The sequence below is a fragment of the Triticum urartu genome, chromosome 2A (genome assembly GCF_056163025.1).
Source record: "Triticum urartu cultivar PI428250 chromosome 2A, HENAU_Tu73, whole genome shotgun sequence".
In the NCBI taxonomy this organism is placed as follows: Eukaryota; Viridiplantae; Streptophyta; class Magnoliopsida; order Poales; family Poaceae; genus Triticum; species Triticum urartu.
The window spans coordinates 81,840,525-81,857,666 of NC_141874.1; the positions used below are offsets into that span (position 1 = coordinate 81,840,525).

At 43.3% G+C, this 17,142-nt stretch overlaps 1 protein-coding gene and 1 long non-coding RNA gene across 2 annotated transcripts; one reads left to right on the forward strand and one right to left on the reverse strand.

Moving 5' to 3' along the window:
* Positions 1-2,944: 2,944 nt before the first annotated feature.
* LOC147983942 (uncharacterized) lies at positions 2,945-3,320 on the reverse strand. Its single transcript, XM_087539643.1, has 2 exons — positions 3,250-3,320; positions 2,945-3,128 (listed from the first exon to the last, which is right to left on the reverse strand). Exons 1-2 carry the CDS (start codon positions 3,318-3,320, stop codon positions 2,945-2,947), a joined length of 255 nt encoding a protein of 84 aa, XP_087395769.1.
* A 4,182-nt stretch (positions 3,321-7,502) lies between these two features.
* Positions 7,503-11,405, forward strand: LOC125535806 (uncharacterized). The gene is made up of 3 exons (XR_007294804.2): positions 7,503-7,688; positions 9,253-9,356; positions 11,001-11,405. It is a non-coding gene; the product is annotated as an uncharacterized LOC125535806 (long non-coding RNA).
* Positions 11,406-17,142: the final 5,737 nt, after the last annotated feature.

Sequence of the window (17,142 nt, forward strand, 5' to 3'; positions counted from 1 at the left end):
TTATGAGTGGAACAGTCAAACTACTATATTAACATCCGAAGATCCCAACTATCAGCACAACCCAAAGAGGCAGGGTGGAGAGGAATGCAAGCAAGGCGGACATACCAAATCCTATGTGGCGCCTATAGCGTTAATTACAGGTCAATTGGTACAACATTCACACTCAACACGTCTTCTGGTTGAGATGGTTAGGTGGACAGTGGTATCCCCAACCCACTAGGGTTCAAATCCTGGTGCTCGCATACAGTTTGTATGCGCGTTTATATGAGCACTTGCGTCTGTACTGTGTTAAAAAAATGTTAAATGGCCTATAGGCACATTATCTCTCTTCCCCCATCGATTTTGGAAACAATCTACAAGCTCGTGAATGCTATCTCTCTTATAGCGAGATTAGCATCTGTCTCGCCTGAACGGCTCTCACGTATAGGACGGCCCATTAGCGATGTCGCTCGCTTGCTAGTTCAGTCCTTCGCTCACTCGTTTTACATACGGCTTCATCCATTTATTTCCTTTTTCTTTTCTTTTTCTGGTTTTACTCATTGGTTTTCTTCGGTTTACTACTTTTTCATCCTTTTTGTTCGTCTCTTTCAAAGTTTGACCAGTTATTTATTTATATTTTATCCATGTTTTTTTATTAATTTTTACTAGTTTTTTTCTTTTCTTTTCTTGTTTCATTTGTTTTTTTGTGTGTTCCTTTAGATTTTTATAGGTTTGTATTATTTTCTTTGTATATTTTTCGTATAGGCCAGAATTTTTTTTTATATATGCTTAGCATTTTAAAAATAGATGATCAACATTTTCAAAACATATATTTTTATTGCCTATTCTTCAATAAATATTTTAAATTTTTTGTATACACCAGGAAGATTTTATGTACAAATGTTTGATATTTTCTAATGATTAAAATTTTTTACAACATAGATTTTATTTCTAATTTTTCCTTATACATTCTACATTTTTTTAGACATCAGCAGCATTTTTATATACACGTTAAACATTGTCAAAATACATGATTAACAATTTTGAAAACTTATATATTGTGATGACTATGTTTTTCCTTACATATTGTACATTTATGTATACAGCGGAACCATTTTTTCTATACACATTTAACATTTTAAATGCATGATTAAAAAATCAAACAAATTGGAACCTATAGTATTTTTTGATTTCTACATTTTTTCATACACATTTTAAATTTTTGTATACATTTAATGTATACATCTGAAAAACCTTTTCTTACACGTTTAATATCTTTTAGGCCCTGATTAACATTTTTAGAAAACATTTGTAAACTTATAGTATTTTTTGTTTCCTCGTCCCATACGCATTGTACATTTTCTGTATACATTATTTTCTATACACAATTACAATTTTTTAATGCATGGTTAATATTTTCGTAACTTATGTATAAAAAAGTGATTTTTATAATGAACATACTCAGAAGATTTCGAAATATAATCAAAAGTAAAATAATGAAACTTAAAAAGAATAGATAAAGAGAGAGAAAAAGGGCTTGAGGGCTGTGTCCGCGGTGGCCCGGCCCAATCGGACGGCTGCCTTCAGCGAGATGTCCTAAAGTCTCGCGCTTGAAGTGTTTTTTGCTGTTTTCTAGGCCGATTTTCTCTGTTTTTTTGCTTTGTTTGATTTTACCAATTTTTTTCCTTTTGTTTTTTCCTATTTCTTGTTTTTATTTTTTATTATTATTTATCGTTTGTAGAAATCTAAATATTTCATGATTTGTTTCATTTCGCAGTTTTTGGAAAATTACAAACAATTTCAAATCCGTGAACTTTTTGTCAAATTCATGATTTGGTTTTCAATTTCGCGTAGTTTATACAAAGTTAAAAACTTCCCAAATTTTGTAAAAAAATATTTATGCATTTTTTCAAATTTGGAAAAAAATTGGTTTCGTGATTTTTTTTCCAATTTCATGAACTTTTTCCCATATGCCGTGCAGTTTTTTTTTCATATTCCTTAACTTTTCAAATTGATGAACTTATTCAAATTTGTGATTTTTTTTACTTTATATGAATTGTTAAGAAATTTGTGATTTTTTTTGTCAACGGTGAATGGTGAAACTGGTGATTAAAGTTCTGCAATCGATTGTCGAGACGATTGGTCAACAACGAATGCTGGCGGATCTCGACCCGCCCATGAACTCCACCGCGCCGTTGCATCGGGTGACCTCGTCGCCTCCAATCGAGCGTTCTTGGGCTCGACACCGACAAACCAACTGCATCGGGGGACACTGGCCGCAGGAGGCGCGGGGTGGATGTGAGCGAGACCGGCGCTGCGAGGCCTAGGGCATGGCGGCGGCGTTAGAAAGGAGATTGGATTTGTTTGTGCCGGCCCCTGGGTTTTGTGGGCTTTGGTTGGCTGGCTGCGTTTTTATTTACTTTTTTTTAGAATTGCAATGTGTTTAAGTGGACGTCCACGTACGCTATTTAGGTTAGTGTGCGACATAGTGAGATAAAGTTTAAAGCAGTTCAGGTTCAATGTAATTTTGTTTTTAAGAGTCGTGCTGTTAACTTTGAGGCACACACTCTAGACAAGTTCTCGCTTTCTCTAGAACAGGGACGTCACGTCTGATTTGGCCTACCTCACGACGTAAACTGTATCCTAGACCTTCTGAGTTTGATGAATAAACTTGGCTTTTATCCCCCACGCCACAAAACAATGTGCTTATTTTGATTTAGTTTTCCAAGCACATCTCTAAACCTGTGGTGGAGTGTGTTGATTGTGGAGCCCTAGGGATGTGTTTCATAAGTCAACGTCCAATTCCCTTGCAAAATTTAAAAAAGTCTACGAGATATATTTTTGAAGTGATACAGTTCATTCATCACGAAGGTTTTCTTTGGCAATGCTGAAGAAATAAACAGATTTCACCCGCAAGAAAAGAAAAGAAATAAACAGATTTGTTCCGGTAGAGCAATATGTCCCTTCATTGTGCCGGTGCCGGCATGTTGGGTGCCTTCCCCACCGTGAACCCGCCGTCGACGACGAGGTTGTGGCCGTTGACGTACTTGGAGTCGTCGGACGCCAGGTACAGCGCCGCCTTGGTGATGTCCTCCACCTCCAGCACCACCCCTTCCATCTCGTTGTGGCCGGTGCTCCTCGCCGCTCGCCTCCGGGCACCAATATGGCGTCAGTGTTAAAAGGTGTATAAGATCATTGGCATAAGACTAGCAACTAGAAAAAAAATACAAGGAAGGCTGGCGACACGCAAGGTTGTGGCCGTTGACGTACTTGGAGTCGTCGGACGCCAGGTACAACGCCGCCTTGGCGATGTCCTCCACCTCCAGCACCACCCCTTCCATCTCGTTGTGGCCGGTGCTCCTCGCCACTCGCCTCCGGGCACCAATATGGCGTCAGTGTTAAAAGGTGTATAAGATCATTGGCATAAGACTAGCAACTAGAAAAAAAATACAAGGAAGGCTGGCGGCGTGCGAGGTTGTGGCCGTTGACGTACTTGGAGTCGTCGGACGCCAGGTACAGCGCCGCCTTGGCGATGTCCCCCACCTCCAGCACCACCCCTTCCATCTCGTTGTGGCCGGTGCTCCTCGCCACTCGCCTCCGGGCACCAATATGGCGTCAGTGTTAAAAGGTGTATATGGCGATGTCCTCCACCTCCAGCACCACCCCTTCCATCTCGTTGTGGCCGGTGCTCCTCGCCGCTCGCCTCCGGGCACCAATATGGCGTCGGTGTTAAAAGGTGTATAAGATCATTGGCATAAGACTGGCAACTAGAAAGAAAAAATACAAGGAAGGCTGGCCACGTACGTGGAGTCGTCGGACGCCAGGTACAACGCCGCCTTGGCGATGTCCTCCACCTCCAGCACCACCCCTTCCATCTCGTTGTGGCCGGTGCTCCTCGCCACTCGCCTCCGGGCACCAATATGGCGTCAGTGTTAAAAGGTGTATAAGATCATTGGCATAAGACTAGCAACTAGAAAAAAAATACAAGGAAGGCTGGCGGCGTGCGAGGTTGTGGCCGTTGACGTACTTGGAGTCGTCGGACGCCAGGTACAGCGCCGCCTTGGCGATGTCCTCCACCTCCAGCACCACCCCTTCCATCTCGTTGTGGCCGGTGCTCCTCGCCACTCGCCTCCGGGCACCAATATGGCGTCAGTGTTAAAAGGTGTATAAGATCATTGGCATAAGACTAGCAACTAGAAAAAGAAATACAAGGAAGGCTGGCCACGTACTTGGAGTCGTCGGACGCCAGGTACAACGCCGCCTTGGCGATGTCCTCCACCTCCAGCACCACCCCTTCCATCTCGTTGTGGCCGGTGCTCCTCGCTACTCGCCTCCGGGCACCAATATGGCGTCAGTGTTAAAAGGTGTATAAGATCATTGGCATAAGACTAGCAACTAGAAAAAAAAATACAAGGAAGGCTGGCGGCGTGCGAGGTTGTGGCCGTTGACGTACTTGGAGTCGTCGGACGCCAGGTACAGCGCCGCCTTGGCGATGTCCTCCACCTCCAGCACCACCCCTTCCATCTCGTTGTGGCCGGTGCTCCTCGCCACTCGCCTCCGGGCACCAATATGGCGTCAGTGTTAAAAGGTGTATAAGATCATTGGCATAAGACTAGCAACTAGAAAAAGAAATACAAGGAAGGCTGGCCACGTACTTGGAGTCGTCGGACGCCAGGTACAGCGCCGCCTTGGCGATGTCCTCCACCTCCAGCACCACCCCTTCCATCTCGTTGTGGCCGATGCTCCTCGCTACTCGCCTCCGGGCACCAATATGGCGTCAGTGTTAAAAGGTGTATAAGATCATTGGCATAAGACTAGCAACTAGAAAAAAAATACAAGGAAGGCTGGCGGCGTGCGAGGTTGTGGCCGTTGACGTACTTGGAGTCGTCGGACGCCAGGTACAGCGCCGCCTTGGCGATGTCCTCCACCTCCAGCACCACCCCTTCCATCTCGTTGTGGCCGGTGCTCCTCGCCACTCGCCTCCGGGCACCAATATGGCGTCAGTGTTAAAAGGTGTATAAGATCATTGGCATAAGACTAGCAACTAGAAAAAGAAATACAAGGAAGGTTGGCCACGTACTTGGAGTCGTCGGACGCCAGGTACAGCGCCGCCTTGGCGATGTCCTCCACCTCCAGCACCACCCCTTCCATCTCGTTGTGGCCGATGCTCCTCGCTACTCGCCTCCGGGCACCAATATGGCGTCAGTGTTAAAAGGTGTATAAGATCATTGGCATAAGACTAGCAACTAGAAAAAAAATACAAGGAAGGCTGGCGGCGTGCGAGGTTGTGGCCGTTGACGTACTTGGAGTCGTCGGACGCCAGGTACAGCGCCGCCTTGGCGATGTCCTCCACCTCCAGCACCCGCGTGCGAGGTTGTGGCCGTTGACGTACTTGGAGTCGTCGGACGCCAGGTACAGCGCCGCCTTGGCGATGTCCTCCACCTCCAGCACCAGCCCTTCCATTCGTTGTGGCCGGTGCTCCTCGCCACTCGCCTCCGGGCACCAATATGGCGTCAGTGTTAAAAGGTGTATAAGATCATTGGCATAAGACTAGCAACTAGAAAAAAAAATACAAGGAAGGCGCGCCAAGCGTCGTCAAGGCGCATATGTTCCGCGAATAGTCACGCAAGCGCACACGCTATATGCATGTATGTGTATTTAGCATATCTCTCTCCTACGTAGCACCTCAACTAAGTGGAACACGAGGACTCCCCTTATAAACGGGTTCGATTTTTGTCCACAGTCGAGGTGGTACTAAACTACACCTACCCTTCCACACCACTGCCCTCCCACGGCTGATGAAACAAGCCATCCTTGATGGTCCACGTTGGTTGTGTCAAGGCCCAACTTGCAGCTGCCATGGGCCACGGTCCACTCCACATGCAATGCAAGGTTGGCACTGGGCATCAAACGTGTGACACCTGTGCTCCCATCATACCAGTTCCCTACCTCTGGATGAGACAGTGCTCGGGTCATTAGATTAGGTGGTCCATTACGCTTCTTTTTGCGGTTATTAATTATTCCCATAAATGGCTTCATCTATTATGGTTAACCGCTCCCGTAAATCTCTCAGATTCGTTGAAGCAACGTACTCCCTCCGTCCGTAAATAAGTGTACTTCTAATTTTTGTCTTAAGTCAAAAATTTTAAATTTTGACCATCTATATACAAAAGATTTGTAACATATATTACATCAAATTGGTATATTATGAAAGTACATTTCAAAACAAATCTAGTGATACTAATTGAGTGTTATAAATGCGGTTACTTTTCCCTATAAAGTTGATTAAAGTTTTAAAACTTTGACTTAGGACAAAACCTAAAAGTACACTTATTCGCGGACAAAGGGAGTAGCTGGTATGGGTGACATGTTATTTTGTGCTTGAAGCAAAATACTCTAAAGATAGATGCATAATTCACTAATACTAGATGCTTAGTTTATGTATGTAGCAGAAGCATTATTCAGCTGCACAAACCATGCTTCGTAGCTTTTTTTCTCCAACCACTGTGATGTGGTGTGCTTCCTTGATTTTTCATATATGCTTCCATGTGGCATGCTTGCACTTCTTTTTTGGGTTTAGTATCTATTTATTTACTTCGTACATACTTTCATAAAGCTTCATAGCTTGTCATTCCATACTTAGGCAGAAAAAATAAAATGACAAAAAAATAAAATAAGCATGCTTCTTTTTGCATTGTTCCGTGCTTCAACACTAGGCCACATGTGTAGTTTAGATTCGTATGAGTTGCTTCCTGATTGTATCAATATTGCTTCAACACTTATGACGGTTTGTATCTAGGCGACATCGATCAAATGCTATGGACGGAGCAGCAGACGTGGAGAGATTCGATGTGGGATTGAGAAGGGAAAGGTGGAACTGGAGGGGTGATCAAGAGTGAGAAGGGGATGCAGCAGTTGAGAAGTAGATATGGGTGACTGGGTATGCATGTAGAGCTGCCGGTAGTACTGGGAGGGTGATGGGGACAAGCATGGCACCAGATTGGATATTGAGATCTGGCATGAGTAGAAATAGAGGGTACATCAACGAGGCAGTGATAGTGTGTTGATCGTAGTAGCCCTCGTACAGGACGGTGGATGCAAGGACCAAGGAGAACGAAGCACTTCCCATTGTAGTCAGGGATCGCGGGAGTGGGAGATGATCCAGAATTGTGAAAGTGTTGCTCATGATATGCCTCGTTGGGCCAGTGTCAAGGGCGACGATGTGCTTCTTGCCTTGGCTCTAGTCGGATTGACGGTGGGGGGCATGGGCGACGAGCCGCCGACGCGCTGCTCCCCGTGGCTCCGATCGGCAGCGATGGCGTGGGCACTGGTTAGGGTTGTGAACAGGGAATTAGAGAGATGAACCGAAGGTTTATATACGGCGGTTTTGCTATTTTACAGCTGAGTGTTTTGCAATTCGTTGACGTTCAAATTGTTGTCCATCCGTTTTTGCACGGAGATTCACGCTGGTTTCTGCGATTGTTCGAGCTTGTTCCCGGGTCCGGTTTTTTGTCTGGTGCGGTTTTCTCTCTGTCCGTTACCGCCGCCCGGGCCGACTCTTTTCATTTCGTTTTCTCTGTTTCGATAAGGCTGAGGGGGAGCTCGAGCGGGGAGCAGAGGATGCGATTCTCCCCGTCCATGGCGATTTCGAGATCTCCCACCGCCTGAGCTTGATCTCTCTTCCCTTTCTCTTCGCCCCCTGTGTCATGGTTAGTTGTTCCCCTCTCTCTCTCTCTCTCTCTCTCGCGTGTTTGTTGTTCTGCTTGTGTTGTTCCAGATCTAGGTCAGTTCATGTCGCCCTCTCGCCATCTGATGCAGCCGCTGGTATGTGTGATTTGCTGGGCCTTGTGATACACGCGTGCGTGCTCCTGTTGTAGTTTGTAGATGTAACGGTTGTTTTCCTTTTCTACGTAGATATAACATGCGGGATTCTGTAGGTGTAGATGTAGCATGCGGGATTCCGTGGCAGATTTCTGTAGATGCAGCTACAGGTGCTGGATTTTCTGTAGATGTAGTGTGCGGGATTTCTATAGATGTTCTGCTCATGTTCCTGTAGGTGAGGTTTGTATAGATGCCTAGCTCTTTCCTGCTCATGTTCTGATGCTCCTGTGTGTATTCCTGTTCATGTACTAAGTACATTTCGCCTCCTGATTTGTTCTTGCGGGATGTAGGTGTTTAGTTCCCCTTGTACCATGTTTGTTTACTTCTTGCAGGGATGGTTTGAGTTTAATTTCAGTGTAATTTTATCTCAGCCTTTGATGGTCATTTACTCAGTTGTTGTGATTGGATTTGCAGTGTTATTTTACACTGTAATTCATCTCAGACTTACAATGTAATTTTGTCCCAGACTTGCAGTGTAATCTCAGTACTGTATCAGTGTAATTTCTTTCAGATTTTGCAGTGTAATTAACCTGATTTTTGAACTGTAATTTGTGCCAGTCTTTCAGTGTAATTTGTCCCAGATTTACATTGTAATTTGTCCCAGATTTACAGTGTATATTGAGTGGATATTACAGTGTTATTTGGTTGTAATTCCAGTGTAGACTTACAGTGTAATTTTATCTCAGTATTGCAGTGTAATTTGTCCCAAATTTATGGTGTAATTTCTACCAGATTTATAATTTAATTAACCTTTTTCAGTGTGGTAATGAGTGAATTTTCTATGTTATTTGATTGTGATTGCAGTGTAGTTCATCCCAGCATTACAGACTTCTAATTGTAATTCATCCATTAATTCCAGTGGATTTATAGTGTAATTTGAATGTAGTTTCAGTGTAATTTACCCCAACATTAGAGTGTAGTTTACCCAATAATTCCAGTGTGGGTTGTTATTGGATTTTGAGTGGTTTTGTCAGTGTATTTTAGCCCGTCTTGCACACTGTTTGCACATTAATTTTGTCTATTTTCCAATGTAATTAAGTCTAGTTTGCTCAGTAATACCATTGGTTCCTATATATTATTTAGCTAGTATTCAATGTTCCTTGCTTGGTTCAGTACTGTAGGGCAGTTTTCATTTAGCTCACTTTAATGCCTTCTTCATTGAGGAATTCATCGTCTCCTTGTTCAAGTGAGTCTTCTGGTTCTTTTCTTTCTCCTTCTCCATTCCTTTGACCCGTGCTTGAATTCGTGTTAGCTGCTGCTCTACTGCAATCAACATCTTCAGGCACCTGCAACTTTTAGGGATTTCTTTTAGTTATTTTCTTCTGAAATGTTATGAGTTTCTCTTAGGTTCATCATTGTATTTCTGAATTTTGTGGTGTGTACATGTTGCAGATTCATGTTATAGAACAGGTTTGTGTCCCAGGGATTACATTCTCCTCCCCCATCTTCGCTTGCTGCCACTTCATTATGCAAGTTTGCCTCCAATGTCTGCAAATGTAAGTTTCAATGATTGTTAGTGTGTTTTTCTTTGGCATTTTCTTGTAATAGTTATTCAGCTCTTGTTTTGCTTACATTGTCATCTTGTTGTGATGAAACTGTCATCTGGTTTGCTCACTTGAATGTTCGTAGATCCATCTCCTGAATGTACCTGCAAGATTCATCACAAGTTTAATTTTAGACATCTCATGAATGTCCGTGGTATTTTTTGTTTTTGTCACTTTACCTTGTATATATTGTCGGAATGAAGGAGCGCAGTGAAATAAAACGTTTCTTGCATCATAATTTTGTTAGCCTTTTACCCTTTTTATGTATTTTTAAACATCTTCCCAATGTTTTAGCAACTATATCTCACATTTAGTATGAGTTATTCCTGTGATAACTCAGTAGATCCTCTTCAGTCACTACCCTCATCATGCTCCTGTCCTGTCACAATTGGAAAGTAGAATGTTAGTGTTAACATAATCATGAGTAGCAAAGCATTTTAGTAATAGATGCTTGAACGTATTCTGTATGCTTGAATGTTAATGCTAGTATTTTGTAATGTCTGCATGCTTGAATGTATTCTGTAGATTGTGTTTGTGCTTATGCTCTCTGCTTTCTATGTTCTTTCTATGCCTGAATGTTTTCTAAGGCTTTTACACTGCAAATTACTAGGTAAAAGTGTAATTACCTGAGTTTTCTTCTAGTTTATTTTCACTGTGGATTTTACTGGTTTCTTAGTGTAAAACCCCTAGATTTTTGCACTAGAATTTCTAGAGATTTATAGTGGAAATTTCTAGGTAGCTACAGTGTAATTTTCCCTGGCATTTACACTGTAATTTAATTTGTAGATACCTACAATTTAATTTACACTGTAAGTAGTACCTACAGTGTAAATTACACTGGAATTTTTACAAGGTACTTACAGTGTAACCTACATCATTCCGGTGTAACTTACACTGGAATTTAATTTGTAGATTCTAGGTATGTACAGTGTAATTAAACTGGAATTTACCATGTACTTACAATGTAAAGCTAGGAAATTGTGTGTAAAGTTTGGCTGCTGCCAGTGGCAAGTAACCATGGATAGATAGTCCATTTTGTATTACAAACCAGGTTACTAGGTAATTGCATCATTTGTCTCATGTTTACACTGGAATTTATATCAGATTTATCCCACACTGAAATTCCAGATTTTACAATTTTTTGTATGTAAATTACTAGGTATGTACAGTGTAGTTAAACTGGAATTTACTGTGTACTTACAATGTAATTGCACAATTTGTCTCATGTTTACACTGGAATTTACACCAGATTTCACAAGTTTTTGGGATTTACACTGTATTTTTTTTATGATTTACAGTGTAAATTACTAGGTATGTACAGTGTAATTACATCATTTGTCCCATGTTTACACTGGTATTTATGGGGGATTTACATGGGAAATTATGGAGAATTTACACTACAATTTAATTACATGGGGATTTGCACTGTAATTTTCTGGGAATTACACTAGAATTTTATAGGATTTACACTGGAAAATGACTACCACTTGCACTATAAGCTTCTGAATGTTTTCTGAATTTTTCCTGTATTTTTTATGTTAATCCCCATGTATCTTTCCTAGAATTATAGCTGATCTTGATCTCTCTATTTTGAAGATGAATAAAATTCCTTCAGATTTTGTTAATGAAAGAGGTGAAGAGAGATGATGGTGAGGAGTTTGTGTACGATTGTTGCTGACCTGTTGATTCCCCGATCTCCCATGGCCACCTCTCCCTTTCCCATGGGCGCCTCCCAGATTTGTTCTAGGCTGTTAGGTGAGATCTTTGTAGTGGTTGATGGCAATTGGCGTGTTTTGTTGTGCCTGGGATCGGACAAATCGGGTCAGATGTTTACCCGACCCGTTTAGACGACCAGGAGGTTTTTTTAGCTATCTGCTGATTTTCCTGCTCGCTCACGTGTAATGTGTTGATTGGTCAGGAAATTTGACTGTTTTCGAATTGAAAAACAGTCAAATGTCAAATAGACAGTCCTTACTTTATATATAGCTCACTTCTACATCGTTGGATGAATCCCTCCAAACGAATGACAAGGGGCTGGTCTGACGAAACACATGGATTCAGACGTCTGAACTAAAGTGTTTCCCATTGTTGATTGTTGCCTTGTCTATCATTGTCTACCCCAAGAGACAGTTATTTAACATATACATGCACGAGAAGAATTGATCCATGCATACCGCCATATTAATTTGTGAGAATCCTTGTTGGAATTTTGCTAGTAGGCCTTTGGCTCGAAGCCCAACTAAAATTCTGAAATTCTATTGGCCCATTCATGCACACATGTGAGTGGAGTGATTGAGGCTAAAGTTTAGTCCCACCCCGGAAGTTGAGGGAGAGTTGCACCTCTTTATAAGGTGAGCTCTTCTACCACTTGTATGAGCATAAGAAGAGGAGACCTACACGCGCACTCCTCCTCGCTCGCCGCGGCGCGGCGCGGCCGAGCCGAGCCGAGGACAGAGCTATGCACGTTGTCTATATTTAGTAATTTGCTCATATTTACAATAATCCAAAAACCTGTTTATAGGCAATTTACTTCGAGTGGTTTTGCTGCGCATCTGAAGCCGCCTGCCTTTAAGGGGGCGCAATATAAGAGGTGGCGCACGAGAGCAGTCTACTGGTTTCAGACCATGGGCTGCTATGATGCCACCAAGGGCAAGCCTGAGGGCGATCTTAATCTAGCACAGCTGGAAGCTTTTGAGAAGATTGATACCCTCTTTAAAGGCGCTCTTCTGAGTGTTCTTGATGACTCCATTGTGGATTTGTATATGTCATTTGACAACGGCAAGGACATGTGGGCTGCGCTCGAGGCCAAGTTTGGTGCCTCGGACGCCGGCAGCGAGTTGTATGTCATGGAGCAATTCTATGACTACAAGATGACTGATGAGCGCCCTGTTGTACAGCAGGCTCATGAGATACAGTCGCTCGCAAAAGAACTTGAGTACTTCAAGTGTGTGTTGCCGGACAAATTTGTTGCCGGAGGCATCATTGCCAAGCTTCCACCTTCGTGGAACAATTTTGCTACTTCCCTGAAACACAAGAGACAGGAGTTTTCCGTTGCGGATCTCATTGGTACTCTTGATGTTGAAGAGAAGGCGAGAGCAAAGGACACACGTGCTCGAGTTGCTGAGGGAGGTTCTAGTGCCCACATGGTACAGAAGAACTCTCAGCCCAACAAGTTCAAAAACAATAAGAACAAAACTCAGAGCAAAGGCAAGTTTGATACAAAGAACAAGCCATCACATTCTACCAATTTCAAGAAGAATTCTCATAAGAAGGGGAAGGGACTTTGCCATGTCTGCGGTGATCCTAATCACTGGGCTCTGAAGTGTCCTAACCGCTTTGAGGAGCGCGAACATGAGAAGAGCGGGAAATCCGCTAATGTTGTCATCGGTGATACTGATATGAAGGAATCATGGTACGGTATTTTTCCTACCATCCTTTCAGTATTTCAATCCCCTGATTGGTTAATTGACACCGGTGCCAATGTACATGTTTGTGCTGACGCCTCCATGTTTTCTTCTTACCAGGCAACAGGGACTTCACCCATGCTGATGGGGAACGGGTCACATGCCATCGTTCGAGGTGTTGGTACGGTCGATCTGAAGTTTACTTCGGGGAAGACTGTGCGTCTGAAGAACGTTCATCATGTGCCGTCCATCAATAAAAATCTCGTTAGCGGTTCCTGTTTATGTCGAGATGGTTTTAAGTTGGTTTTCGAATCCAATAAAGTTGTAATTTCTAAGTGTGGACAATTTGTTGGAAAAGGCTATGAGTGCGGAGGCTTGTTCTGCCTATCTTTGTCAGATATTTGCACTAAAGTTATTAATAATGTTTGCCACAATAATGAGTCTGATATTTGGCATTCACGACTCTGTCATATTAACTTTGGTTGCATGACGCGGTTAGCCAATATGAATTTAATTCCGAAAATCTCTAATGTCAAAGGCTCCAAGTGCCAAGTATGTGTGCAAGCTAAGCAACCTCGCAAGTCCCATAAGACTGCTGAGGTAAGAGACTTGGCGCTACTAGAGCTTATACATTCTGATCTTTGTGAGATGAATGGCGTGTTGACAAAAGGTGGAAAGAGATACTTCATGACGTTGATTGATGACTCCACTAGATATTGTTATGAGTATCTTCTGAAATCAAAAGATGAGGCTTTGACTTTCTTTAAAAACTATAAAGCTGAGGCAGAGAACCAACTTGATCGAAAAATTAAACGGCTTAGGTCCGATCATGGTGGAGATTATTTTTCCAATGAATTTGATCTGTTTTGTGCGGAATATGGTATAATCCATGAGAGGACGCCTCCCTACTCACCCCAGTCAAATGGGGTAGCCGAAAGAAAGAACCAAACTCTAACTGATATGGTTAACACCATGTTAGACACTTCGGGTCTATCCACGGAATGGTGGGGGGAGGCGCTAATGACTGCATGTCATGTCCTAAACTGAGTTCCCACAAAGCATAAGACCATGACTCCATTTGAGGAATGAGAAAGGAAAAGGTTGAAACTCTCTTACCTACGTGCTTGGGGTTGTTTGGCGAAAGTCAATATACCAATTCCCGAGAAGCGCAAGCTTGGACCAAAAACCGTGGATTGTGTTCTTCTGGGCTCTGCTTTTCATAGCATCGGCTATAGATTTTTGATAATAAAATTTGAGGTTCCCGACATGCATGTTGGTATGATTATGGAATCAAATGATGCAACTTTCTTTGAGGACATATTTCCTATGAAGGATATGTCGAGTTCATCAAATCAGGAGATACCTACTCCATCTAGTGAGGAATTCACTTTAATTCCTGAACCCACCATTGCGATGGAACACGTTGAGAATCCTGTTGAGGGTAACAATGGAACTCCTGTGAGGAGTAAGAGACAGAGGACTACAAAGTCCTTTGGTGATGATTTCATTGTGTACCTCGTGGATGACACACCCAGGACTATTTCAGAAGCCTATGCATCTCCTGATGCTGACTACTGGAAGGAACCTGTACGTAGCGAGATGGATTCCATCTTAGCTAATGGTACATGGGAGATCACTGACCGTCCTTATGGGTGCAAACCTGTAGGATGTAAGTGGGTGTTCAAGAAGAAGCTTAGACCTGATGGTACGATTGAAAAGTACAAGGCACGGCTTGTGGCCAAGGGTTATACCCAGAAAGAAGGTGAAGACTTCTTTGATACTTACTCACCCGTGGCTAGACTGACCACAATTCGGGTGCTACTATCACTGGCTGGCTCACATGGTCTTCTTGTTCATCAAATGGACGTTAAGACGGCTTTCCTCAATGGAGAGTTGAAGGAGGAAATTTACATGGATCAGCCAGATGGTTTTGTAGTACCTGGTCAAGAAGGAAAGGTGTGCAAGTTATTGAAGTCTTTATATGGCCTTAAACAAGCTCCTAAGGAGTGGCATGAGAAGTTCGAAAGAACATTAACTACTGCCGGCTTTGTAGTAAACGATGGTGACAAGTGCGTGTACTATCGCTATGGTGGGGGTGAAGGAGTTATTCTTTGTCTGTATGTCGACGACATATTGATCTTTGGAACCAAACTTGATTTAATCAAGGAGGTTAAGGATTTCTTATCTCGCTGTTTTGAGATGAAGGATCTAGGAGTAGCTGATGTTATCTTAAACATCAAGCTGTTGAGAGATGAGAATGGTGGGATCACACTGCTTCAGTCTCATTATGTGGAAAAGGTCTTGAGTCGTTTTGGGTATAGCGACTGCACGCCTTCTCCAACTCCATATGATGCTAGTGTGTTGCTTCGAAAGAATCGACGGATTGCTAGAGATCAACTGAGGTATTCTCAGATTATTGGCTCGCTTATGTATTTGGCGAGTGCCACGAGGCCTGACATCTCTTTTGCAGTGAGCAAGCTGAGTCGGTTTGTGTCAAAATCGGGAGATGATCATTGGCATGCGCTTGAGAGAGTTATGCGCTATTTGAAAGGCACCGCGAGCTATGGGATTCACTACACCGGGTATCCAAGGGTACTTGAGGGTTATAGTGACTCAAACTGGATATCTGATGCTGATGAGATTAAGGCCACAAGTGGTTATGTTTTTACACTTGGTGGTGGCGCTGTTTCCTGGAAGTCTTGCAAGAAGACCATCTTAACGAGGTCAACTATGGAAGCAGAACTCACAACATTAGACACTGCCACTGTTGAAGAAAAGTGGCTTCGTGAACTCATGATGGACTTACCTATGGTTGAAAAACCAATACCCCCTATCCTGATGAACTGTGATAATCAAACTTTGATCGTCAAGATAAACAATTCTAAGGACAATATGAAGTCCTCAAGGCATGTGAAGAGGAGATTAAAATCTGTCAGAAAATTGAGGAACTCCGGAGTTATTATGTTGGATTATATCCAAACATCGAAAAACTTGGCAGATCCCTTCACAAAGGGTCTATCACGTAATGTGATAGATAATGTATCGATGGAGATGGGTTTGAGACCCACCGCATGAGTTGTCCATAGTGGTAACCCACTCTATGTGATCAGAGATCTCGTGAAGTAGAAGTGGGAGACAAGCTGTTGGTCAGCTGGGAGGAGAGTATCCCTATATTAATTATCCCACTCCGTGAAGATACAATACTCTCCTGATCTGCATGGCAGGTTGATACTTATCTTAATGTGTTCCAAGTGGCTTATTCGAGTAAGCAGAGATGTTGTCCTGCAGAACATCTTCTGTGGAACACACCTATATGAATTTGACTGTTAACGTCGCAGTCTGTGAGAATTGGGTGTTCTCTAATAAATTCATGAAAGGCCCTGGAGTATGACGTATACGCTCCACCCGCGGGGAAGCCTTGCGGTAGCCCGGTATCGGTCAAGAATTTGTGTGAAACTAGTTTCACAGAAAACTTGTAGTTCAAGGCATAGTCCACTATTCAAGTTGTGATCTAGTGTAGCATAAATTTCTAAATGGAAGTTCAACTTCACAGTCTCCACTAAGCAGCGATATATAAAATAATGTTTTGGAACTAAATGATGAGATGTGCCAATGAGACTTTGTGGGGGATTGTTGGAATTTTGCTAGTAGGCCTTTGGCCCAAAGCCCAACTAAAATTCTGAAATTCTCTTGGCCCATTCATGCACACATGTGAGTGGAGAGAGTGAGGCTAAAGTTTAGTCCCACCCCGGAAGTTGAGAGAGAGTTGCACCTCTTTATAAGGTGAGCTCTTCTACCACTTGTATGAGCATGAGAAGAGGAGACCTACACGCGCGCTCCTCCTCCTCGCTCGCCTCGCCACGCCACGCCTCGTCACGACGCGCCGCGGGTTGCGGGATTGAGCCGAGCCGAGGACAGAGCTATGCACGTTGTCTATATTTTTGCTGCATGGGAAAATTAATGAGTCATTAATTAATAATTAACGGATGCGTTAATTACTGAACCGTTTCCGATTCTTTTGGATCGTGACGACTCGGACATGGGGTTTACTCCCACGACCTACCCGGCCCGCACTATATAGTCAGGCAGACGTCTACCCTAGCCGCGGCCGCTTCGTATGGTTTCTCACCACCGTTCCAGATCATTGCGCCGCCAAGCAAGTCTTCTCCATCCCTCCTTCGGGCGTGCACCGCGAGAAGGGACAGCAGGCCTCCGGAACCCCGCCTCTCGTGATACTGTACGGGAGAGGGGCGATCAGGTTTTTGGGGAGCGCACTCGCGCGACTGCTGGCAGCGACGACCTCGCGAACGACGACTTCTTCCCTGACCTCGGCA

Bases quoted from the DNA above. Each gene is read 5' to 3' on its own strand.
- LOC147983942 (XM_087539643.1), bottom strand. From the start codon at position 3,320: ATGGAAGGGGTGGTGCTGGAGGTGGAGGACATCGCCAAGGCGGCGTTG. The intron at 3,129-3,249 runs GTACGTCAACGG...TGGTGCCCGGAG, and splicing joins CTGGCGTCCGACGACTCCAA to GCGAGCGGCGAGGAGCACCG.